At 39.8% G+C, this 26,768-nt stretch overlaps 1 protein-coding gene across 40 annotated transcripts in view; it reads right to left on the reverse strand.

Annotated features, from left to right (window-relative positions):
• plecb (plectin b) overlaps positions 1-26,768 on the reverse strand; it is a 165,884-nt gene that overhangs the window by 114,746 nt on the left and 24,370 nt on the right. For 39 of the 40 annotated variants that reach the window (XM_051075819.1, XM_051075818.1, XM_051075828.1 and 36 more), the window contains one exon: positions 6,898-7,093. In XM_051075819.1, coding sequence (XP_050931776.1) covers positions 6,898-7,093 — 196 coding nt within the window. Of the gene's footprint in view, positions 1-6,897; positions 7,098-26,768 lie in introns of all 40 variants that reach the window. The other variant, XM_051075830.1, reaches the window with a different exon arrangement.

Here is a 26,768-nt window from a genome sequence, read left to right on the forward strand (position 1 = left end):
TTTTGTAATATCCCTTCTTTTGTACCTTGAATACTGGGTAATATTTTTCTTCATGTTATGGCATAACTGTTTTCAATCTATAAACAGGTACAATATTTGCAACATTTAGACCATTTACTACAATTCCCCAGTGGTTAAAGAGGCTATACAGCAGGCCAGTAAATAGTCTGTCTCTCTGTTTTTTCCAGGTACGTTTCCTTCTATTTGACATTCTAGTGGGGCTGACTCACAAAACAGGCAACACTACACTATTAACATTATTAATGGTTTTCACACTACTCTGTTCTGAGAATGTGATGCCAGACTTCACAAATCACGGCGCATCTTTTATATTCAAATGTCAAGGGGATTGCTGAGGCACAGCTCACTGCTGATGGAAAAAACCAAGGGGGAAACAAACAAAACCTTATGTACACACACACACTAGAATGTACACACACACACATACATACACATGCACAGGCAGGAGTTTAATACTGGCCAACAGCTAAACTGATAGTGTGGCTGTGGAAGATGACAAACCTCTCAACAATACTGTGACAGCTGCTATTACGGGAGAATTTATGGCCAGCTCTAACTCAAACAGGACTTATCCTCTGCTGGATTTTGAAGGAATGGAAAAGGGAAAGTCAAAGAAATCTCACTGTTTCTTTTCTTCCTCGTATTTCCATCTGACACACTCCTCAATCCCAAATAGATTTATTTGAATCAAATCAATCTGTGTCATTGTAAGCAACAGACAGACTAGGATCAATAGCACTGGAAAGGCATGAGCTGTGCATAAAGTCCAGAAACCCCTCCTCCAAAGCACACATACAGTAAACAAACATTTTAAAGAATGCAATGTGTACACAACCTCAGTTCACATAATACAAGCAGGCAGCATGTTATCTTCTCTGTCAGCCCTCCAGATGTGGTGGCTGCATGCACTGTTTCTATGTAAAAAGATGAGTAAAGCCATCACCTCACCTCCCTCTTTCTCCTGGCACTGCCTTTTGGGAGTTTGACACATCTCTCCATCAATTAGCTAGGGCTAGGGCAGACTGACTGGTGTTACAGTATATTGTGATCCTGGTGCAATGTTGCTGTAATAACAGGAAAGTCACGGGCAATGTACAAGAATAAAACAGGCCTGGCTCCCTCTTCTGGATATCCACAACAGAAACATGTACAGTAGTGGCCAGTTATTCTGCTATTGCTTGTTTGGATCTGTCCACTCTCATCACACATTTTGTTACAACTCATGTACAGAAACTGATGGTGAGGTTCAGCGTTCTTTCCCCGGTGCAGCGTGTAATGGACAAAGGCATTAAGGTCACATCTGTGAAAAAAGCAGCAGAAATAAAGCTGCTGTGTCTGATAGGCTGCCTCAATGAGCGTAAAACTTATTGTCTGCTGAAATAAGGCAGAGCACTGTGACAGCAGGGGTACAAGAAATACACTATGTAGTCAATGCTATTTGAGACGGGTGTGGGAAATGAGACACATTTTCCAGAAGCTGTGGTGACTCTCCAAGGATGAACACTTTCAGCCTACCAACCCCCTTTAATAAAAACTGCCACCTGCTGGGCAAATGGGTTATTGTTTTTTTCTGAAGGAGAGCTCATAGCTGTGTTCACTTATCAGCATCAAGCTTGATCTCCGGTAAGATGACATTTAATAAGCTATTGTTCTAAAACTGCAGCTGATATCCAAGAATGGGTAGGCTAGAATTTGTAGAGAAAACCCACACACAATCATGGCATTTAGTCTACACAAGACATTTGTTAAACTTGAGGAATATGATTATATATTCAAAGGGGCTCTCATGAGTGAATCAGATCAATGGTACAAAACTGTGAGGCCTAATATAATAAAATGTCAGTGTATTCAGCTCTATTGCTTCCATGAAATTTGCTTTATTGCACCACTATGAAAGCTGCCCAGTGACAATAGGCAATCTGTGTCAGTATAGCAACTGTCTATGGCAAGGGTGTTTGTCTGGTTGAGGATTTACGCTTGCAAAGGGGCATTTTTTCACTGGTCAGTTCACAGCTCTGACTGATAACACTACCTCGGGGTATAGACAATGTATGACTCGCATATTTCCTATTCAGCCTGTAATATAAGCGCTACATAAAGTGGTCCTGCTGAGGCACTTAGGGCTCTTTTCATCTACACTAATCATTCCCACAGTACATCTCAACCGCTTACACCACAGTTTGTGTGTGTACATGAGAGAGAGTGTCTGTGTGCGGCGTCATCTCAGTATCAGATCATAGCCTCTCCAATAATAAATAATTGAGGAGAACTCTGCAGGGATTTTTGCCATTTTAAGTACAGTGTGGATTCTCAAGGCCAATACTGAATCACATTCACCATGACTGTAAGATTTAGCAAATGAAATTCAACAAACATGATCTACTTAATTACAGCAATTAACCCAAGAGGCTAAGTGCTTTTACCATTTTTCATAATAGCCTTTAAACATGTTATGGCTAATGTTTAATGAGGAATATGATGATGACAGAACAATCACCTGTAACCTGTTTCTTTAGTGGATGTAGATGTGACACATACATACATACAAGTACAGGCAAACACAACATGCATTGTTTTAAACACTTGTGTTGTAACTGTGTTGTATATTTGATGGTAAATGGATGTTTCTGGAAAGCACTAATGAAGTCCACCGTAAATATATCCAACACATGATTATCACTAGCAGATGATGTAAAATCTTTTTCTCTATTTAATATTAACAGAATCTAGACTTTACACATCATCTTATAACTTCAAAGGTACATTTTTCAAAGTGCTCCTGCTAGTTCAAATAATATTACGCCAATACATGCATGAGCATCAGTCAATAAGTAACATGGTACTGGAAGCAGGCGGTTCACTTCCCAGCACATGTCAGAAGAAGTTAATGAAGGTGTCTGTGTGTGGGTCTGTATGTGCGTGAGTGTGTGTGTCCAGCACAGGTAACTAAGCTATGATCTTGTAAAATGGGTGATTCTTTGAAGATTTCTCAAATTCATTATACTGTGCCCCACAAGTGAAGGTCAAATAGTCAGTGGAGTGTCTGACCTTATGCTGAGTTATGCTGCAAACCATGGAGTCAGTCCTTGAGAACTGGTCTCATGAGTGCACTAAGAACTTTATACATTCCTCTGACCAGGATCAGGGATGACCTCTGACCTCTTCCTGTCCTCCTGTACTGCCCCCACAACCATACAGTGGACAGTAAATCCTCTCTATGGCCAGTCTGACAGCTGACTGACTAGAGAGCTTTCAACTCAATCATCCACTGGTATGTGAATGAGAGTATGCTGGATCCCAACAGCAAACACTACTAGTATCATCTTTGCTGAGTAAGATGTTTCAGGGAAGAGATTTTTTTTATAGTTACATCTCTAGATAGGACCATATAATCTGGTTCTCATGTTAATCCCAGTGGAATCTACTCGTTCCTATTCACAACCTGCTAATGTCACTGCTAGGTAATAAGATCTAATGGTATTTAAGTGAAGCCCTCTCTTAACACCAGGTCTTAATAAGCACTCATTTTTCAGGGGCCTATTCCCACAGGTGATTAGAGCAGAATCTAAGCTGTTCATAATTGGAAAGATAAATGTAACTTAATAACTAATTTAAAATCTGCAAAGTTGAGAGTAGTCATGTATATCCGAGACAGCTGCCAAGACACAAAAAAGAACACCCTCCTGTATATCTTGAGACCCTCTGACCTGAAAAACCACAGATACACACACCGCAAACACCTATGCCAGTACAACAGTTACATAATGAAATATTTCTTGTAGGAATAAATGTTCAGTTTTGCTACTTTTTAGGACAGTTTAATAAAAACAAAAAGGTTGTCTAGTCTGCAGCCATGCTAGTGACTCTGTGAGGCTTCATCAAAGGCTAAATGGGAACATCAAGATACTAATCTGTTCACAATGACATTACTAATGTGCTGATGTTTAGCAAATATGTCTGCTAGGCTACACTGTGTTGTAGATCTCCACTAACTGTCAAGTAAAATTCCAGCAAGAAACTCTTTACAGCCACAAGAAGCTAAACAAGACTACAAGTCTTAAGTCATGCAAGTGGTGCTGTTAGGCTGTATTTAGGAACAGCAATGTTTTAAGAAAGTGTTAACCTATAGGATGCTACTATGTTCATAAGCATAATGCAAAAATGCAGATTTTTAGGCAATAAAACGTGATAATGGCCATTTAGTATGTGAGCATGCTGACAAATGCCAAAGTACAACTGAGGCTGATGGGAATATCATTAGTTTTCCAAGTATGTGTTCATAAATCAAAGTACAGGACGAATTTGATATCTGACATTATGATGGCGAGAGATTAAACGTTAAGTGAACTGATTAATATTAATCTTGCGGGGGACAGTAACATCCTTACCTAATTTCATGTCAATACACCTAATAGTTAAGATATTTCAATCTAGACTAATGTGCTGAGCTGACCACTACTGTCATGCCGTTACCATGCTTAAAAACACTCTAGGATTTATTTGAAATTCCCTAATGCAAGCAACAAGTAAGAAGTCAGTGTTTTAGGGCACTTCTGTCAGGTGTATAACATCTTCATGTCATTGAGAAAGAAGAACAAGAGCCTTGTTTCTACCTTTATATCTACTTTGATGCATTTTTCAATTTATCCAGTTAGTTCTAAAATGTTTCATCAATTGAGAGTTTGAGGGACTCTCTGTTGGAGACGTATTTAACCCTTCTATTGGACACAGAGAACAATGCAGAGCTACCTCAGTCACACAGTAGGTGTCTAACAAGAACTGTGTATAGTCCAGTTCTCAAACCCCTCTATCTAGCACATGCTCATCTATATACAGTCAGAGATTCAACAGCAGCCAGTTAGTCAGTCAGCAGAGCCGACAACAAAAGCTCAGCCTCACCCATGGGTGCTGACACAGCCTGACCTGGCCTTCTGATGGACAAAGGAAGAGAAAAAGAGGATGTGGATGCAGGCCTATTGTAGATGCTAAAGTTATCCAGACTTCCTCCCAGCCTGGCCGGAGCAAGGCATTCCAAAACAAACTTGATCAAAGACTTTCTGTGCTAAAAATGGCACACTGAAAATTAGCACATTACAACAAAAAGGGAGTTCTATACATCTTATTTCTGTGCTACAATGACAGAGAGGTCATACAAATAAACATGTTTTACCACTTGTCTCAATGTCCATTATCAATCATCATTTCCCTGCCATCTCTTCGTCATTTCAGCACAGATATCAGGTTTTCCTGCCTTTCCTACACTGACTGTTGACTCAGTAATGGTAACAACATTTTAAAGTCAACTCACAGACATTTTTAGAATTTAGGTAATATGTTTTTTTTATACACATCCGTCACCAATATTGCTTCATAATATCAGCCAGCTGAGTTGGGCTCCTCTGTGTTAGAAGCAGTGCATTGCAATGTGATGGCATATTTTAATTTACTAGATACACTAGTTACACAGACATGAATAACCAGCAGTGACACTATAATACGATTTATACTATTGAGTAGTGAATTAAGACATTAAATGACAAGTATTATCACAGGCCAAGTCATGTTGTAGAGGTAGTACTGTTTATCACATATATGATGATTATGATTATTTTTCATGATTATGATTCTTCACCTATCTCCTGATAAGTCAGTTTTACATGAGACCTTCTGACTATGAACTGTGTAAATGTACCTAACACTTGGCCCTAGGCAATCAGCATATCACAGAGATGGCACTGCTAACCCGTAGTGTAAATAAATAATGTGCTTCCAGCACCCCTACAGTTGAATTGGACAGGATCCCAGCCTATTGTTTGAGCAAAAAGAACCACACCTCACACTTGAACTACTGTCTCTTGCTGTTTTCCTTGCCTTTACATATTAAGTGTATATCCTGTTCAGCTGACAAAACATGCCATTGCCTTACACACTTATGTACAAAACAGTATCACTTTCAAGGTTAACTGTTCCTCAGTGACATGACATTTAAAGCTGCACCATGCAGGTCAAGGCAGCTTAAAAAACCATTGTAGGACTAAAGCTGAGAAGAGCACCACACCATACTACTAACAGGAATCCCATTCTCAACCCCTCCCCCTATCAGAAAAAGAGGACATCTCTTTTACCCAATTTTGTCAAATTTAAGTCCACAAAAAACAGGTACTTCTTGCTGCTATTTGAAGACACCAAGGAGCACACCTGTACCAAAAAACACAGACATACTACTATGACTATGTCATAATGTGTTCAGTGGTCGGTATCTCAAATTGAGCTCTCCACCGATTGATGTCATGTTGTCTGACAAGCTCTACCCAGAATGCAAACAAGAACATTCCCACAGGTAACAATGACCCTGACATAATTAATAAATGCATTTCAATTGCTTTTCATAAGAGTCAACATTATGAATCATCTTCTTTCATCTCCGATCATGAAGGTTCTCATTTCAAAGGGGTGAACATTCTGGTCTCTACTACAGTTAGGCCGCACAACACCCACTGATGTAAGTGTGAAACACATTTTCACTCGCATTCTTCAGCAGCCCCTGTGGGGAATATTCACTCCTTGAAGGTAAACACAAGGTAAACAATTTGAGAAGCATAGTTTCGTTGACCTCTTTAGGTTTGATATAATAATTTTATAATATGTCTATAATGAGCAGTGGTGGAACTTAGTATATACTTCTTGGCGACGGCAGCGGCAACATTAGTACCACTTGGAAACATCTGGGGGGGGGGGGCAGTTGTCTCCTGTCACTTTAAGCAACAGTCCCTTTCCTTAAGTACAATTTTCCAGTACTCTTTCCACCCCTGATGAATACGTGAACAAACTACACAATGTGTGAGAGTAACACCACAGTTTTTATGGTCATCTTACCTGCAATGCGAATTACAGCCCTCTCTGCTGGATCCAGGACCTCCCCTGAAGCTGATTTAGAGCGTTTGACCCTCTGGTGTTTAGACAGGTTCCAGGGCAGAGTGTCCCCAGGACAGGGGACGCTGCTCTTCTCTGCATAACTTTCTTCCTCCATTGGGGTACGATCTCTGCATCGGTCTTTACGGGTCGCCATCACCTACCTCCCGGAGAGAAAAGGCAGCGTTTGAGACTGACCGCATGACTGACAATGGCAGACATAACCAGAATGCTCACAATAACCATAACCTGGGGAGTTTAGGGAGTTAAGTAGACCAATAAAACCTCAACACAAGCCAATTAACTGTGTTACAGTAACCTTCATCTGAACCCATGTGTCTTTCTTTAAATTCTCACCTCTATGACAGCCTATTATACAAATCTAAAATACATACTTCATATTGATACTGACTTTGCACCACAATACATGTGCATAATAAAACAAGGGAATTAGAATTGTCACTTTGGTTGGTTTAAAAAAGCTTCAAGACGGGGAGTACCTTTAGTCCAAGTTATGATATTATAGGGGTTACACACAAGTTGTCCAAGGCTTCTGAAACTACGTTAACATTCAGCAACTTAAAATTCTCCAGCCAAGTACTAGGCAAATCATTAAACCACTGACTTTTTAATCTAACTGACAAGAGCCAAGGTGTTAAAGAGATACCCATGTATCAGTAAACCTACCAGGATCAGCTGTTGTGTTAGGTTCTACTCTCTGTGCTGTGACCACACTCCTCTAAAGTTTAACTGCCATTGAAATGCATCACAAGATAGAACTAAAAATGGTTTGATGTTAGCGTGTCATAAAATGCAAAACACAGGGCTTAATCACACAAGGTACTTTGTGAAAAATGACCAGTGGCGTGTGGAGATGCCTTCAGGAAGAGGCTCCACGACCATGATAACAGTTCTGTTCGGACCTTTACCTGCTCATGCAAAAGAAGGATGAAGTAATATTCCTGAAAAGCATTCATGAAATGTTTAAGTCAACTCTGCACAAGCGTTAGGCAGATTGAAACCTTTTACAGCAGCCAGACTTTTGACTCACTTTCGAAAATAATATTATTAATAATATTACCTTAACATGACAACATTCAATATTCTGATTATCAAAGGGCAAAACAGCATAACTGTCCTTACCCTTGAAAAACTAGCGGAAAACTGCTTTAAATTAGTGACAATCACACCCTGTGAATTTTGTTTTCACTATTTGTTCAGTCTCTGACCTTTGCTTCGAGGTTAAATATTTACCAGTATTGTGCAGCATCATCATATTTACAGTGACAGAGCTGAATAGAAATAATCTGTCACTGTGAAATATCACTACACACTGCACATGACATCATACCTATCCTAATGTGCATAGTGCTAAGGGGAAATATTTCCTCATTAATCTTCCCATTTGCCATTAAAACTCAACAGTGGCTGATATCCACATAACACTTAAAGGTGTGTGAAGATACTGTGTAGACACAGCCTAAAACAGCCCCAGGAAATATACACACCTTAGCAATGGTTACTGGTTAAGTGAAAGTACAACCTCCATTGATGAACCTAGCAGTTAAATGAGTCATCAGCACTCATAAATAGTCTGTATGTCTGCCAAATAACAGTGAGGTGGTGTTTCCGGAAAGTCTAACTGACCTGACACCTCCTGTGTCTTTCTGTCATGACAAAATCTCTTGACCCTCTGTCAGAATAAATATTTCAAGACAGAATTTGAGTAAAGAAGTATTTCTGTCCGATGTTATGACTGTGACACACCCATTACATGAGATAACCCTATGCTCAAGGACCTGCAGCAAGAGCTGTTACAGTGAGTGATAACCCTGCTGCAACATGCCTTAATGTTGTCACAGCCAACCTGAGTTCAGAGTTCAGTCCGCTGTGAAGTTATCATACTATCCATGCAAATGTTTTGGCAGTCCAGCTAGCATTTGGATCATGATGTCATTACAAGACATGCAACAGCAGGCAGACACAGATGGACGCTAAATAATATGATCAGAACTGCTTTAATTAATTAATTTGTTTCCATGTCAACATAATAAATATTGTGTCTGGAGCACCATTTACCTTTAACGCTTGTAAATGGAAATGGAGATAGTGAACACTGTTAAATACTGTCAGGTAGCATACGATATGCTCCTTGCTGGAAAAGTTCCACAAAATTGCTAAGGAGACTTTAACTGATGTCAGTATTAAAATCACTGTACTTGTGATACGATTCTGGGAATATGTGTTTTTGGCCTGTTTCAAAGTTTATCTGTGATATTTGTGTCCTTTCTGGGACGAGATTCTTTTTTTACTTCACAAAAAAAATCCTCCATCAGCTGGCCTTATGGTTACACTGCATTACAGACTGCACAGTAATGACACACAAAAATTAATGGCCAGTGCTGCTGGATTATAATAAAAGCAAGACTACTAATTGGCTCATAAATTTTGGAATGTGAAAGTCTAAGATCTCATTACTGGTAATGTCCTCACCAATGAGGACATGCAGTATTCAGTACCAAAATCTTAATGTTGACAGGATCAAATAATGAAATTGTCTGTGTATTTGCATAATGTAATAAGAGTGACTATTACAGTAAAATTAGATTAGGTTACTCTCTAATAAGGACAAATTATTTAGGACAATAGTGCAATTAAATTATCTTTTGCTGGGCACATTAAGGACTCCAGAACCTGCAACTACTGGCCTGAGGCACCTGCAACAAACTGATCCCACACACTGTAACATCAGGATGACTCAGTAAGGCAAGTTAACACTAGGCTACTCGACTGTCACTATAACCCACTGGTATTTTTTCAACAGTTCAGCCAAAGTCACACACAGTAGCAGCGTGATCATGCATTGTCTTACCTTACTGCTGTTTTGGATCAGTGCGTAAAAGCCTGTCAAACAGCCATATATGCATGTACCGGCGCCTCAGTCTGCGTCTTCCAGGTTATCGCTAACCAAAACAAATGAAGTCGCCGTGAACCCGTGTGTGTGACAGCGCATTGCAGGTGTGTGTGCCGGTAATGTTGAAACAGCCACTCCTTTTACAGGAGGCAGGGCTGGAGGAGGCTGGAGAAACGACCCGCCGTGCGGAATCCGCAGTCATCTGTGATGTTTCTCTAGTTCTGCTCGCGCTTTCTCATCCAACATCCCCCCCACCCCCCTGCATGGCGACACCTCTGAATTCAAAGGACGGTAATCATTCGTGCATTCGTTAGCTGACACCCCAAAGCTGTGAAATGTCTCTTCATAACTGCAGAGAAAAGACGAAGCAGGCGTCCTTGCTGGGACACTCAATCCACACCGCGGAACATGCTGAGGAGCTAAGGTACCGATCGAGAGCAATTATCGGCGTTTCTCCACCAGCACGGTCTGGTGCTGCGGTGAAAAGCCGCATGACTCACTGTTCGATTAGTGTGCCTGTTTGTCCCGGGCTGAGCATTGTTGTGTCTGTAGGCTATTGCAGAGGGCAAGTCATGAGAAACTGTAAGGATTTAGGCCGCAATGATCATGATTATTGTGTTTGGATTAATGGGAAGAGAGTAAATTGTTATATTGTATATTATTGATATCATATGGCAAAAGGTGCCATCTTCACAAAGATAGCACTTGTCTACTCATTGCACTTCAAAGTCTGAGTGTCCAGAGGATGTAATGCATTAAATTATTAAATTGAATTTTGTAAAATGCAGTGTGACCTCATGCTGCATGGGGCACTTCCTGTCACTGCTCACCTGTATTACACATTATACAACATTTGTGAAAGAGCAGCTAATATGGAAACACAATATGTTAATCTGATACTGGAAATACAAATGGAAAATTCTAAATTTGCTATATGATGTTTTTTATGTTGTTCATATTGCAAGTGCTCCCCACTCTACATCCTAATTAAATATATTTTCAGAAAATAGTTTGAAATCTATCACTTTTGAATAAATTGTGGTATGAAAATTTGAAAAGTGTAAAGTTAGGATTAGTGATATCAGTGGTTCCCAACATGGGTATAAAACCCCTGAAGAAAAACCTGAAGGATGTCAGATGAAAATGGGATAAAAAAAGTGTCATATTCTTTATCACAGTTGTTTCAAAATTAAAATGTATTTTGAACCCAGGTATGTACATTAGTCACACACATACACACACTTCAGGGGACAGTACATTGACTTACATTCATTTCCTAGAGACTTGCTCTAAACTTAATCTTAACAGCTATTTGCCTACCCTAACCCAAGCCCATTCCCCAACCTTAACGTAAATGTAACCTTAGTATAACTTTAAAAACATGTCTTCACCTTAAAATATAATGTTTTGTGTCATGGAGACTTTCTTTTTGTATTATAAGAAGTTAGCTATATGAAATTAGCATTTGGTAGCCAGGATTCCATCCAAATGTAGTGTAAATTGTAAAGGAATTTCCAGAAAATCAACAGAAGAAACGCACATGAAAGTGCATTTCCATCCTTTCATGCAAATATTAGGAGTTGACTCATGGAGATAAAGAGCTAGTGGAGCCAATAGATAGTATAGTAGAAAATACAATGAAAATAGGACATTTATATTTTGCATTAATTTGAGGATAGTTAGTCTCCTCATTGGTCCACAAAGATCAGATGTTTTTCTGTACTAGCAGAAGTTTGAATGATGTTTAAGTCACACGCTTTATGTACGTAATGAGTAATTTATTAGGTCTGTTTCCTTTAAACCTTGTTGCATTTTGTTTTTATCAATGTACCTACTTGGTCACTCTGGCTATTTTATATGCAAATTGAAAATGTGCTCAAAAAACAGGTGAAAAGACATTTTCTCGTAATATATCATATCTACAATATTCAGGTTCATTGCATCTATGGGGTTATACTTTATTGATTTCTGTGCAATGGAAGCAGGCTGCGAATCTATCCAGTTATCTACAGTAAGTGCTGTAACCACCAGATAGCCTCAGCACATGTATTATAACACCACATTGCAGTATATGGTCCATTAGTGCAGCCTAATGGAAAAAGCATAGAAAAGTCTAGACATAGTCAAACCCCACTGCAGAGGTCAAGTGATACATCTGCTCAGTCAAACAACTGTTTGAGGTTTTCACACAATCCAAATGATTAAATATCTGCTTTATAAAATGTGTCTGTCCCAAAAATTGACATAAATGTTACTTGTTAACATTATCAAACACCACCCTCTTAAAACACAAAGGTAAGCCTCATAATCGAGGTGATACCTTACTGCAGCACCGCAGTATTTCAACTCAAGAGGGAACTGTAATTAGCCCTGGATATGAGGATATGTACTGTAGGACAAATATGTGTCTGCGATTTTGCCATACTGCTCTTATCTTGCACTTCTGAACAAGATTTTCAGCCACTGATGATCCTTGACTCCAGAATACAATTTAAAGGATAACTCCAAAATTTTGAACCTGGGCTCAATGTTTTTGGGGGTAAATAAATGATAGGAACAAAAATGTATAGTATCTGTATCATCTGTATAAGTGTAAAGTTTAAATAAAAGTACAACAGTCTTCATAGGAATCCTACCTACAATGTTGTTGGGCACTTACAATAACAATCCAAGCCTGTCAGAGGCAAAAACAAGTACTTTTGGTGTGATCCTTTAAGCAAAAGCAGAGAGAAACAGACTAAAAACGATGGGACAAACAAAGCAGGAACTGTCATTTATCTTTTCCATGGTAGGGGCTGTTTTCATAAATAGAAGTGATCCATGTACTGACTTAAACTCATGTACAGCCCAGCTTGTTCAAGGATCCCTGTTCTCAGGACACGTCATCTGTGTACCCTCTCACCTCTGCTTGTCAAGGAGAACTCAATTATCTTGTCAGTGACAAATGTCCCACTTTTCCCCTCACAGCCAGATGTGCACAGCTTACTGCAATGCATGTACAAAACATTCAGTGAACTGGAAACAGTCTCTATGACCTTCAATGGCACCAGGTGAAGGAAGGGATAAATTATATTAGTATGCAGAATGAGCTATCTCGGTATTTTTAAGCTGCATTAATTTGACTGAATTACCCACATGGTGTTTTGGATTTCAGTGTTTCACAGTTTCACATTGCTATAGTTCTCATCTTAAAAACTACAGACAAAAAAACACCTGAGCTGTTGTCACTGCTATACAAAGAGGCTAACCTTGCTTGACAAGCTGAAATTGGTGTGGTGCCAATACAACAGTTGAATGAAATAATAGTCTACCTTCTAATGCAGTGCCTGTGCTTATTGTTAGTATTAGTATGTAGCAAGCTGACACCCTCAGTAGAATTGAAGTGGCCAATGTCATTATATTATATAAGTATAATATATTATTATTTTATATAATATTATTTCATGATCTTGAAAATTAATATTTAGGAGCTCCAAGTGACACAATATTCTGTTCTTTACATCTTTTGGGACACCAGTCATTTTTGTCACATTTTTGAGTGTTTTAACACCAGTCATTATGAACATGAACCCTAATGCACTCTTTGGGGTTTTGGAGACCCTGGGCCCTATTCAACTGCTCAGAAGGCAGTCAGCATTGTTTTATCACCTTAATATTTCATGACTTTTCTTAATTTTATTAGAATTCCTTATTCTTATCCTGTTCCTTATCAACATTTTTGAACTGATGACATGTTTCATAGGTCCACTGGAGCAAATGCAACATTATCTCTGTAAAACATGGTTAAATAGCATGGATTTTGTCTGCTCTGTAACAGTGACTGATGTTGACAGTATTTTTAAGCACCACCCCTCCTGAATCTCAATTTAATCTATTTTGACTTCATTTCTTTTATTGTTGTACTACTGTTACAGCAGTTTGTACATAGAGGTCTAACAGGGAGTTAAGCCTCTCTGAGCTTCAACTGACCCCAAACATAAGCAATGTCAACATATAGGATAACATAATGCAAATTGTTTTGTCTATGAATTTTTTTGTTTATAAAATGAATATATATTTGTTCACGCATATCTATATAGCACATAAAATATTTAGTAAACTGGTGACACTTTCTGATCATTTTTGTGTTTTGTCAGCACAACCTCCCAAGGCAACAGCACTCTCAAAAGACGGCAGCCTGACCCAGCAGGACAATGCACCCGCCACACCACACAAAAAGCTCAGAAATGACTTGAGGAGCACAACAAAGAGCCCAAGGTGTTGACCTGGCTCCCAGACTTTCCAGATCCCAATCTGATCCAGCATTTGTGGGATGTACCGCAACAAGCGAGATCCAAGGAGGCTCCACTCCACAACTCAGAGGGACCCAAAGCATCCAGTGCATCTCCCGCAGGGTCAGAGCTGTTTCAGCACATAAGAGACGGACCTACACAATATTAAGCAGGTGGGTTTTATGTTACATTTTGTCGTTGTTGTTTCTTTTTACACATACAACTGTGAAATAAATCAAATCTCAACAAAACATGAGTCAGCCTCTGTCAGGTGCCTCTCTCTGAGGGTCTGTCTGCCATCCATTAACATTTCTTACTCCCCTGTTTGAGTTCTCCTAGCTACTCTTTAGATCTCCTTACTCTGTATTCATCATTCAGGCTTTTGTCTGAAGTCTTTCAGGTCTTGCCAAAACAACAGAACCAAATAGCCCTATTAAGTTTTCCTGAGTAAAACCTTGCTGCTTGTGGCTGTGAATTGTTCAGTACTGTATTTATCCATCTGTACACAAGAACTGGTCAGCTGAGTAATTATATAACTGAAACTTAAATTGTCCTGCATTAGAGGCTTTCCTTTATTTAAGTCCAATATTAGCCCGAACTTCCTCTGGTTTAGACATATAAACACACCTCACCTTTCCTTTATGTTCCTTTCAATCTGACTGCTGGTCACTCTGTCCAAATGACTACGCTCAAAATAGCTCAGTAGCCAGGTGTCCCTTAGTACCAGCATTCAGGGAGCTGAATCACCACACAGTGTAGTGCTGAACAAGGAATTCTGGGACAGGTGCCAACTGAAGTCAAACCAGAAGAGGTTGAGCCCGTGAGCCGACCTGACCCCCACCAGCCAGTTAAAGTAGCATGCATCGCCTCCCTATGAATGTCTGAACCTACTTTTTCTTGTTCACTGTGGACAGTTTGAGAGGTTTATGCATCTTTTGGCAATAAGAAAATAAAGAAGAAAAAGAGAAAGCATCAGTCATGCTGGTTTTGTGTGTTTCCAGTGATATAAACACACCGAAACACACATTATTAAACACACAGAAATTATTACAAGACCAACACTGCCCTCCAGTGGTGATATAAAAAACACTTCCTCAAATTGTATTCAAAATGGGATGGAGTTCAAAGCAGGTCATGGATTATTTGACCAATTCCGCATGAGAACAGTCTTATTAGACCAATTGGAAGAAACTTTGTTTCATCCACAAAGCCTCAGACATAACATTCACCACATCAATAAAGATCATCGTATTCCTCAGGCACTCAACATTCTGCAGGCATCTACTTCCTTACCCAACGGAAATACCACCTTAGCCACCGTGAGCCTTTTTCTGTTTAAAGCATCATAAGACTCTTATTTTTTATGTCTTTGTGTGATGGAAGGCACATATTTTCAGAGAACGATCATGCCGATAAAGCCATAAAGTAATGACAGAAATCTGGAAGGCCATGGCAAACATTATGTTCAGTCCATATGATTTACATAAACAATAAATGGAAAGACTGCATACGACTCCTCCGCAATGACTCAATTTTGGAGCAGACTGCATCATGGGAGAGATTGTACAGGCAATAAAAGGGCATCGGAGCACTCTGAGATATGTTTGCTGTAACATATGACTGTGTATCAATGATATTAAAGTGGATATATAATCTGATTATTACTAACCACCAAACACACTCGCGCGCACAGTCATGCCACACAGGCATGCAGGATGCAGCATTGGCCAGATGCACACACAAACATGCATAATCTACACATATGGCCGTATACTCGAGAGTCCACACACACACACACACACACACACACACGGGTCGAGTGCGAAACCACATATACACACAGGAGCACTCGGCCGTCATAAACCACACTCATACACACACGCACACTCCTGCAGTGCATACCTCCTCACTACTGGTCCAGACCCAGACACCGCATGCCAGTGCACCTCGCTCCCTGAGCCACAGGCCGCAGGAGCAGAAGAAGAAACAGATGGGTACCAGCTGTTTGGATGAGAGCCCCGGGTACACAGCTACTGTATTGCACCACACACACACACACACACACACACACACGCATGAACAAACTCATTCAAATTGTTTAACTGCACCCTTTCCTATTCTGGTTCTAGTATTTACTCACACAGTATTTACAGGTAATGTATTGTTGGTGCTCTGTTAAACAATTATAGAGGTGAGGTCAGCAGCTTGAATTCAAAACTTTCACTCTATTTGTGCTGGAAACAGAGTTTCCTGTGTTACCATTAAACAGCTTTTCTGCTAAGTACAATGTGGTGTGTTTATGGTAATTATAGTGATGTTTCAAATTACTACCAATTTACTGATGTTAGAATGCTATACAGGGGGCTTTAACTAGGATATACAGTGCAGTACATACATGCACAAAGTAAAGGTAAAGTCAAGAAGGAGGAACCAAATGGATTTTTTGATGCTTTTTAAAGATGTGCACCCATTTGGCTTCTGTCAGTGTGGGACATTGGATTTGAAATGAAAATAACTATGAGGTTAAAGTGCTGACTTCGACTGTGTTAACGTCCATATTAAACAGTGTAGGAATGATACAAGGCAACCAAGGAGTTTTTAGGGCCAAAATGTAGAAATCTCTTGACTGGCCAAGTCACCTCACTGAGCATGTGTTTGACTTGCAGAAGAAAAGCCTGAAAGCAAAAAAAACAAAAAACAAACAAGATGTCTGTTGTCTCATAGACTTCAGTCATTGATTGCCAAGGTTGTACAACCAATTAAACCCATTAAAGCTGGACTGATCAATATTTTTTTTCAGTGTTAACAACAGGTCAAATAAAAAGGGACTGCTTGTAGTGACAATCTCAGATAATTATCATCCAATTCTGCAGTTGTCTTCAGATTGATGGACCTAATACTTTTCAGTACATGGTTTTTCATACAACTTCAATGTTACTGTTAAGTCTCATTGCTCTGATCAAACTATCCAGATGCAGCAGGGAGCTGTTTAGCTGTCTAGAACCAGACAGCCAACAAAGTTAGCATCTTGCTGGTGAACATAGTTTAGCAGTTAAAATGCTGTTTTGCGCAAAAGTTCAAAAGAGAGTGAATATCGTACTTACATTTGACAAGCAACCATAAACAAAACTCCAAATGAATGTTTAAGTCGCTCTGTGTCTATTGGATGTGTAGACAGCTGTTAGCTGACATGTTCACAATTTCAGGTTTATAAGGCCATGATGTGGTGTTTATAGCATGTTTCGCTAACCCAAAAAAGGCAATAAAAATCCATTACTACTTTAAATGATAACTTTGTTTATTTGTCAAAATTATCAATCTACTTATATAAAGAGGGCCACAGTTACCCATCTAATTCATCAGATCTGAAACACCATGAAGTTGACTGAGACTTACATAATACAGCAATGTCAGTATTACTTGTCTGATAGAGCAGATTTATATGTTGAAATAGGATTGTTTTGCAGCCATACAGGTACAATTATACAAAAATATGGTTATAAAATGAATTCATTTCTCCAAGTTTGTTTTCTCAACAACTGACCGCTTTCCCCTAAATAAATGTCAAGTTAACTGTCCACAATGAGGGCAGCAGATGCTGTTGATCATTCAGGATTCTCTTTTTCTTTCTCTCTGTGTGCTTCCTCTCTGAACCCAGCAATTTCTGACCCAACCTCAGTATCAACTTTCCTCCTATGAGTCAACTGAGGTGGTGACTCCTTCAGCTCATTACAACATGACTTGCTCAAACCAAAACTCTCCTTCTTAAGCTTGAGATGCATGTTTCCTCTGTCTGAATGCCATTAGTTACAGCCGGCGGTTGTTCCCTTTTATTACATTCACTTTGAACACAGTCTGTCTCATTAAATAAAAGTACAGCATTGTGTGAAGTACAGTGAAGTTTGGGTTTAATTCATCAGAACTTGAGGCTACTATGACAGTCCTGCCACTACAAACGTGACATTAAACATCACAGAACGCCATCTGCTCAGCTTACTGGCATCCTGGAGCAACACTCAATACTGTACCAGCTATTGAACACTACGCAGGAAAAAAATGACAAATGGAAATGGTATTGTGTTTATGGTTGACCACGGTCATCCTGTGATTTCCAGCATCAGCGCTGATGTGGTCTGGCCAGTGTGGGTTTAGAGGGCAGACCGGAGCAACAGTAGGCTGGTTGAGGACCTTTTTTCCTCTGGAAGCCAACAGGATGTCTTTAATGAACCACAGTGTGTTTGAACTGTCGCATCTCACCATACAGCAGTCCAGCCCTCATTGCTGGCGTGCGTAACATGAAAAGGAAGAGGCAGTGAATTAAGAAACTTTTTTTTTTTTTAAATTGAAGATGTATCAAATGCAGGAAACAGCGTCTGTGAGACAAAGACCACAAATCAAATGTTGGCCATAATAGAGGGAAATGTCTTCGGATAACGTATTGTAGAGGTTTCAAGTGACTTGGGGCAGCCCTGCTCTTGTTGTGCCCAACCAAGTGTTTTTTAGTTCCCTGCCGCAAACGTCTTCATGTCAGTTTTGATGCAACCTCAAAATAAGACTGCAGCCAATGTTTTGGTGAAGGCTGTATGCTTGTTGAGCTATTTCTGAGGGTTTTAGGGAAACACTGTTGTTTACCACAGGTTCCACTGTACTGGGATTGACCCTGCTCAATTCCTAGTTACTGGTGAGTGAGTTTACCTATTATGTCCACAAGATGGTGTTGCTGGTTTATCATATAACAGACCAAGCTGCAGTGCCAGTTATTGTGGCATCAACAAAGAGAAAACAAGCTCACATTATTATCACGATATCTGCAAACTGTGGTGATGGTTCAGTAACTGTGAGTGTTGATATGCTGCATATTGTTTCAATTACTCCAAACTGTTGTTCCAGACCATGCCATAGGAAAATGCTCAAAATACTCCATGTTTGATCTTGTGGGCTCTTGTGAAACTGGAAATGAATGGTGATTAACTATAATGATGATCATCATGGTGAAAGGTTTTGTGCCACAGGTTATTTGACTGTGTGAGCCAGTCTACGTAGAGAAGACCTATAAAGGAAAGCCTTTTAAAACTATCACAGTTTGGGAAGAATTTAGCATGTGGATCTTAGGCGTCACTCTCTAGCTGATGAAACAAGATAATTATTTACAGTCAAAAAATAAATTTGTGCGATATCAAATCAAAAATGAGTGTTGGCAATAATTCAGAAACAAAAATTGTGTAAGTGCAGCAAAGTTGTTTTCCTTTCCACTTTGCATGGCAGTTGGAAACAAATGAACTGCTTAAGTCTCACTCGGTTTTATTTGTGTGTGAACGTGTGCATGTGTGTGGTGTTGCAGTGGGAGGCTTTGTAGCGTTGAGTGAGAAAGAAGGATATGGGTATGATTAAAGTAAGGCACTAAAGCAAAGGTGGTAATTGGGATCATAAACACTCACTTTTCCATTTACCCCTCTAATGAAGCATTTGTGTTTATTCTGAGCAGCCGATTCATCAGAAAAACAGCATCCTTTCTGAGTGTTTAGCACTCTTAAGACCTGCTTGTATTCTTGTGGCGCCATGATGAAGGATGTCAACAAACACAGAGTGTAAAGTACATAGCATAAATAGCCAAACAGTACTTATGCACAAAATCACATCAGACAGACTAATTTTGATACTGTACCAACATTTTTATGCTGAGGCTGCTGCTGATAATAAGGGCCAGGCTGAACATTTTATATAAAATATAAAACAAGGATTAAGAGCAATGAAACAGTAACACAAGCCAATTTTCCATCCAAATTCAGTGAATTTTTTCCAGAAAATCTGAAAAAGAAGATGCTACCATTTTAAAAGTATTAGGAATTAAGATTAACAGGTGCCATTAAACCACTGCAGAGGAAGAGGACACAGTAAGATGACATAATTAAGTGAGTGCTAGTCAGTCCTCAAATTAATGACAATAATGTGGAAAATGTCTTCTCATTGCACCACACAGATATGATGTCTTCTGCAATTTTTTGTCAGTGGACACACGTTTCATGTATGTCAAGATTAATTCACTGAGCTGGTTTTCATTGCACTTTGTTGCATTTTGCTTTTATGGGTACACAAACTTCTCCACCTCAAGCAATTAAGCAATTATATATATATATATATACACACACACACACACACACACACATATATATATATATATATTTTTTTTTCATGCACTGACAAATGTGAAATGTTGATGGAAGTGCACTTAATGGCAACACAGAAAATGTTATGTTAAAAAATGCAGGCTTTTCCTTCCTCTCTCAATATGGGACACCACGTACTCTGATTTAAAAGTGAGATGAAATATGATTTAAGCTTAAAGGTTTAGAAAATACAGAATCCATGGCCCGTGTGGATTAAGGCTGCAGTAAACAGTGACAATGTGTACTACAGGACTGGTATGCCTCCAGTTAATGTATTGCATCAGTTGTTGTTATACCTGCTTGTAGGTATGGTTTATCTAATAGTATGTTTTGGCCTAAAACTAGTAAAATCAAGTCTAAAACAACTGGAATTGGCCCATAAAATACACAACATGTACAATCCCTCCAAGGTTGCAAAGAACTTGACCTCACTATCCTCATTGATAGCTACAGCTCTGTCAGTGACACTGATTTTATCCTTGTTTTACTGTTGCTGAGTTTTTTAACATGGTGTTCTTCTGTTCATCTGTTCAGCCATGATGAAAATAACATAAATTCTTCCTCTATTTATTCCAAACATTCTTGGAACAGGCCACACGTTTCTCTCAGGAGAGCCATATCAGCACCGTGCAGAACAGCAAAAACTAAAATTGGTAAAAGTTGAAACACTGTTGCAGCAACTGGCAGCAGAAATGTACTCACAGGAAAAAAATAAGAATAATTACTTTTTGGCGGGGTAAGGTCTTAATTGCAGGTTTTACAGACTGCTACCTCTGAGGCTGTTAACTGAAACAAGGGAGAAAAAAAACAGACAAAAACTAATATGAACACTATATCTGCAAATTGATATATTGGTTTCAGCCTTATACACAACACACCCATAGTAGTGCCTGAAGATGTAGTGTCTTTAGTCTTCAGGAAATTGTGATCATAAAAATTTGCTTATAGTGGCCAAGATAGGAAAAAGTAAAACTGACGCTTTGGTGGTCATGAAAGGGTCAGATCTAATTCTTGGCTAAACAGTAATTTTTCATCTGTTTCTCTGCAATTAACCTTGCAAATATGTCTCGGTTTGGTCTCCCATAGTTTTTTCTTTATGAAAGTACATAACACTGGAGGACAGAGCTGTCATGCAGTCCAGACACAGGCTTGTTTTACTGCTGATCTGAGCCCTGCCAGGCTCTCCTAACACCTTGGCAGTGGCTGCTGCAATACAAGGAGTCAGACAGAAGAGATATAAAGCCAAAGCAACTGGCGGCTCATAATCGTAAATATCTGGAGGGGAAATTCGCTGTTGCTTTTCTCATCAGGGCAAGGGTGTTTTTCATTAGTGGAGAAAAAGTCACAGGTTGTTCTATTAGGACATTAAACTCAGAGATGTTTGGATCAAGTGTCAAGAGGCTGACGTGTTTGATATGTGTTTTAATGAGATGTATCCTCCCTCTGCAGTATCAGAGGACTGGACTGACAGATGCTTTATTATGACTGGAAGTGTTTAACTAAATATTACGCCTGCCCTCTGGCTGCTTGAATTAGGATCTGTTTAACATTTTTCCCTTTCCCGTTAAAAAGAAACATATATCTATTAGACTATCTGCATTTCCAGTTCAGCCCCACTTTTAAACATGATTCTTTTAGACTTTGCCGCTCACCCAGTACAAGAAATGTTAATTTATCGTAATCCTTTGAAGAGGGGACCTGGAGGAAGCTCACCCAGTCAGTGTGCTCCCTTCGCCTTTCCAAGTCCAAATTCTGTGTGGCATGTTTGACATAGCAAATGAAAGGAATAACGCAGGTTGTCAGGTAGGAAAGAGCCAGGCTACAAGGCCGCAGCAATCAGGAAAACTGAGTCCGGCACTAGGCATGACTTCAATAAAATACCGCCAGTCCTACTTTTAAAAGCATTAGTCCAGGGCAAATTAAAAAGTAGAGTGCAATTAAAAGAAATCACTGTGTAAATGTTAGCATGTGGAAGTTTTTCTTTTCCTTTTCCCTTTTTTCCCCCTTCCTCCTAGCTGAACAAAGAATGCCCCAGAGGCAGAGCTGCGCAGCTGCTGAATATTACTACATCCATGTGTTTTGAATAAGTCCCCATTATAATCAAAATCATAAAAAAGGTAATGTGGTTCTCTTAAACATTTAAATTTGAGTTAACCAATGTAGAGTTCAGGCCTTTCTGAGCATTTTTGTAGTTCCTAATTGAATGAATCTTTGGAAGAAACAGATTAAGTGACCATCAAAGAAGTCATTATTTGTAACAAATATATTGCACTATTGAAAGTATTTAAAGCAATAGTACATGTAATCAAAAAATTTCTGTTTGCCTTTGACAAGATGGATTGCACCTAGAGAAATGCTTCTTTCACGTAAGACTGTGAAAAGTTGTTTACATAGGACAATGACTGATACAGTCCAACATCGCACACTGAAATGTGTGTGAGGTAGGTTTTCATTTCTAACAAACTCAAAACTACGTGGGCTCTGCAGTTACACAAGGGTAACAGCAGAATTATGGGGTGTCCTCGTGGTCTAGTGGTCTAACAATGGATTCCTGGGTTTTATACAAGTGACAATTGTTACTAGAAGTGTCTTTCTCCCCATATATCCTAAGTTGATGTGACAGACTGTTTGACATTTATAACCGTCTTGGAGAATCATTACAAGCAGCAAAAAGAATTGATAAGAATGTGAAAAAAAAAAAAATACGCTTAATAGAGACAGCTGACTTACTTAGACAACCAGTAGGAGTCAGAAGAGCTCACAAAAAACAGGCTTGAAGTGAATTCATTTTCTAAGAAACCAGAGGACCAAATTGCAGATACATTCTGTGGGGCCTACTGGTCTGCAGAAGTCTGCTATGCTCAACCCTTTGGTTAAAAGTCACTGAGGGTGTCGCCTCACACCAGGACAGATGAGTTTCCATGGGAGGAACGAAGATGTCTGGCCAAATCCACTTTTCCCCCTTATTAAAATGGATATTTCCGAGCTGTCAGAGGGTGAAGTCTGGGTTTTCGTAGACGCGCACTGACTTCTCGCTGACAGTGGACTTCCTTTCCCCATAGGTTCAATATCTCCTGTGGCTCTCCCTCCCACTTTGAGGTATAGCGGGTTCCCTGTGGGTTCGGAGCCAGCACAGCTCTGGCAAGCTGTTCACTTTTCACTTAGCAGCACACACTAATTTACTGAGACTCGACACTGTTTTGGGTCCGCGGTGAAATTCCCACGTTCCAGCTGAGAAAATATATCATTAGTCCCTCATCGTGTAATGCTTGCCACGTTACGTTATAAAAGCTGGGTGTAAAGCGACATGGATAAAACAGGAGCGATTTCCAGTGTGCCTCATTCTGACCGCCTGCTTGGAATAAGTGGTGGGCGTTAAGAATTTGAAAAGGGGACAAGATGCGGTGTTGAAAAGGCCATTTTGCTTACTAAATACTCCTGGGTGGCTGGAAGACTAAGCATTTCCATTGCAAATGTCTCCAATAACGCATTACAGCCATACCAGTGTAGGTCTTTACGAGTCTGCCTCGAAAGTTATATGGATTAATTAACTTTCCTGGCAAATTAAGATTCCATGCTAATTGTAGTCTAGGTATGTTTAATGAGATCTGCATAGAAGATGGGTAATGCACAAATAAGTTCCTTCCCCAACAGATGTTTACTCTTTGTCGTAATGCTTAGAATAAAAAGTCTGTTTACTGCTCACAGGCCGAGCGACTTCACAGTAGACCGACAAGCACGGGACTGTCACTGAGTGCAACCTACGTGTTGCTCTGTCATTACGCACAGAGAGTGAGTGAAGACCCTTTTTTGGCACAAGACCACAGTTTTCTGGGTTTTTCACTTCACAAACATTTTTACAGGCGTGACAGGCTGCGACCGAGCAGGCCGCGACAGACAGCTCCGTCACCTCGAAACAACCACCCCGCAGAGCCACACAAGACAGCTAAATATATCACCTCCCAGGAAGCACAAAATAAAAAAATGTTGAGTCTGACTGGCTATCTTGTGGCTTAATTAACGAATACAGGACATAGCAAATTAGAGGGCAACGGAAGCTTTCTGACTGGATTCTTTGTAGGTTTCACCACATGGCGACCACAATGCAAATAGCCTCTCATATCACTCATCAATGCCATATTGTACACCCAGTCACCCCACTTCATGCACTCCTGTTTACTCTCTGTTTACCGGTCTACTTTGTGCTCCAGCCTACCCGGATTACTAGAAAACCATCCTCTATATCTCCATCCCTCTATTTTCTTAATCACAAGCGCACAAGTCATTCATGTGGCAGCAATTTGGGCTGGCCGACACCCAGTGGTGAATGCGCCCGATCCCCTCTCTGCCCCCTCTAGCCACCCCCTGACACCCTCTGGAAAGCCACATCTATCGCATCAGCCTTCAGGGGCCCTGACTGCTGGCCCCAGCCCATCAAAGCCATGCCGTCAGGGCTGTATGTCTGCATCTACGAACTGGAGGTATTGCAGGTTGTGACCTAACTAACCTACCTAGCCCACCGCCTGCTCAGTAATGAGCATGCACTGTATTAAACACATAACAGTTTCAGCTCTGTAATTCTATTTAAGTGCCCTTCCTGAGCAATTTTAATGGAAGTTTCTTGCAAGTTGTGGATTTAATGAAAGTTATAAGCATACATGTTACTTAGCTGGTAATTAAAACAAATGAAACCAGCGTGCCTTTACAGTGGTGTCTTTTATCAGCTTTATTGGAAAAGGATAAAAATAACTTAAAGTAAAGCAAAATCCATTGATGCATTTATTACATCCTTGTATTAGGAAATAGAGACCCAGTTTAACATTTTCTTGCGTCCAAAGTAGCAGAGCCCAGGTTTTCTTAGTGCAAGGGCTCCTGTTAAATTGTTTCATTGCCACAGAAAAGCAGTGCCCTTTGACTCCATGCACAAGACATCATCCGCTTACAAGCTCTCACAATAAAACCCGTGCGCGCTGTAATAAGCCCCCTTTTGTTTCTAATACATCCAAGTGAAAACATTTATTGGACTAATTACAATGGTCTCCCATTGGATTTTATTCCTGTATTACACATGCCTTGGCAAAGTTCCCAGTATTGTGTCAAAATGCCTCACTATTCATGGCTATGGCACCAACTGCCATGCATGAAGGAAACAAGGAATATTTGCTCTATTGCAATACCCAGCACATTTTCAGTTTCTGCTGAGTCACTAGTCTTTGCTGCCAGGGGCAAAACACAAACTTTAGAAGACATAATCAAAACTTCACTGGTGGCCTATGGCATTAACAAAATTTCAAGGTTACAAAGAACAGCAACCTACTAACCTAAGGCTCACAAGGGCATCTGAGCCTGGAAAGTGATACTGCATTTGGACAAAGCTGCGGCTGTCATGTGCTGTTCATGACACTAAAAAGTCACCAGTTCTCATATTTATTTACACATAGAAATGCAGATGAAGTACCAGCACTGTCAGTGACATGGCTCACTTCTGAGGTAAGATGTAAGACACAGGGTACTACTATGCCTGTGGGGCTAAAGCTATTGCTATGAGAGGTACAATGTCGATCTTAGAGGGGAGGTGTTTAATGAGGTGGTTTTGGTGTAAATCAAGCTGTTAGGGAGTAAAAGTTCATTTGAGAGGTTACATTTATTAAATAAAAAGGTTGGTAGGAAGAGGATTGAGGCAGGAAAGCATGTACGCTGATGTTGAAACAATAGGGTAAATGCCTGAGTGGCATATGAGAGATATGTGCCTGCTGAGATCAATCTGTCTGCTGGGGCCTCATTTTTAACCATGGCATATACACAAAACAGGGATTGAAACATACGTACACCACCTCCCATGGAAAGTTATGTTATATTGTGTTTGTGCTTATAAGATCTTTATGTTCTAACAGATACAAACCAACTCAAATCTTAGCCATTTACATCTGTGATTCATTAATAAAGTATTATCAACCTACTGAGCACCTGCCACCGACTTATCTCCACATTCTCAAACCATCAGAGCTAAGAAGAGAAGGTCTTGCTCAGGGTCATACGATGTTCACATTCTACTTGGGTCACCAAATATGAGGACAGGACTCCTCAGGTGCCAGATTTTTTAAAGTCTGGCTCGCCTTTTCCCACTATTAATATCAAATATCCCAAATGTTTTCATCTTAACCACATAAACTGATGAAATAATCAATAAATTGCAATAAAATATCTTTGTAGAACTGAACAAAATTTGAGTGCTGGTATTCTTGACAAAGACGTCCAATCATAGGGAGTGCTCATAAGGCTAGGTCTCCCCAAAACAGTCATGGAAATATTTTGTTGAAGATTTTGGAAAAATCACTTAGATTGCTGAGCAAGAGAGACAGAGAAAGCAGAGGTTATATCAAAATCATATCAAATAGGGGCATATAGTTTCAGAGCAATAACACCTGAGACAATTAAACTTGAATAGGGGCATTTAATCTTGTCATCTTCTCTGCAGCTCAA

Source organism: Lates calcarifer, linkage group LG15, assembly GCF_001640805.2.
Source record: "Lates calcarifer isolate ASB-BC8 linkage group LG15, TLL_Latcal_v3, whole genome shotgun sequence".
In the NCBI taxonomy this organism is placed as follows: domain Eukaryota; kingdom Metazoa; phylum Chordata; class Actinopteri; family Centropomidae; genus Lates; species Lates calcarifer.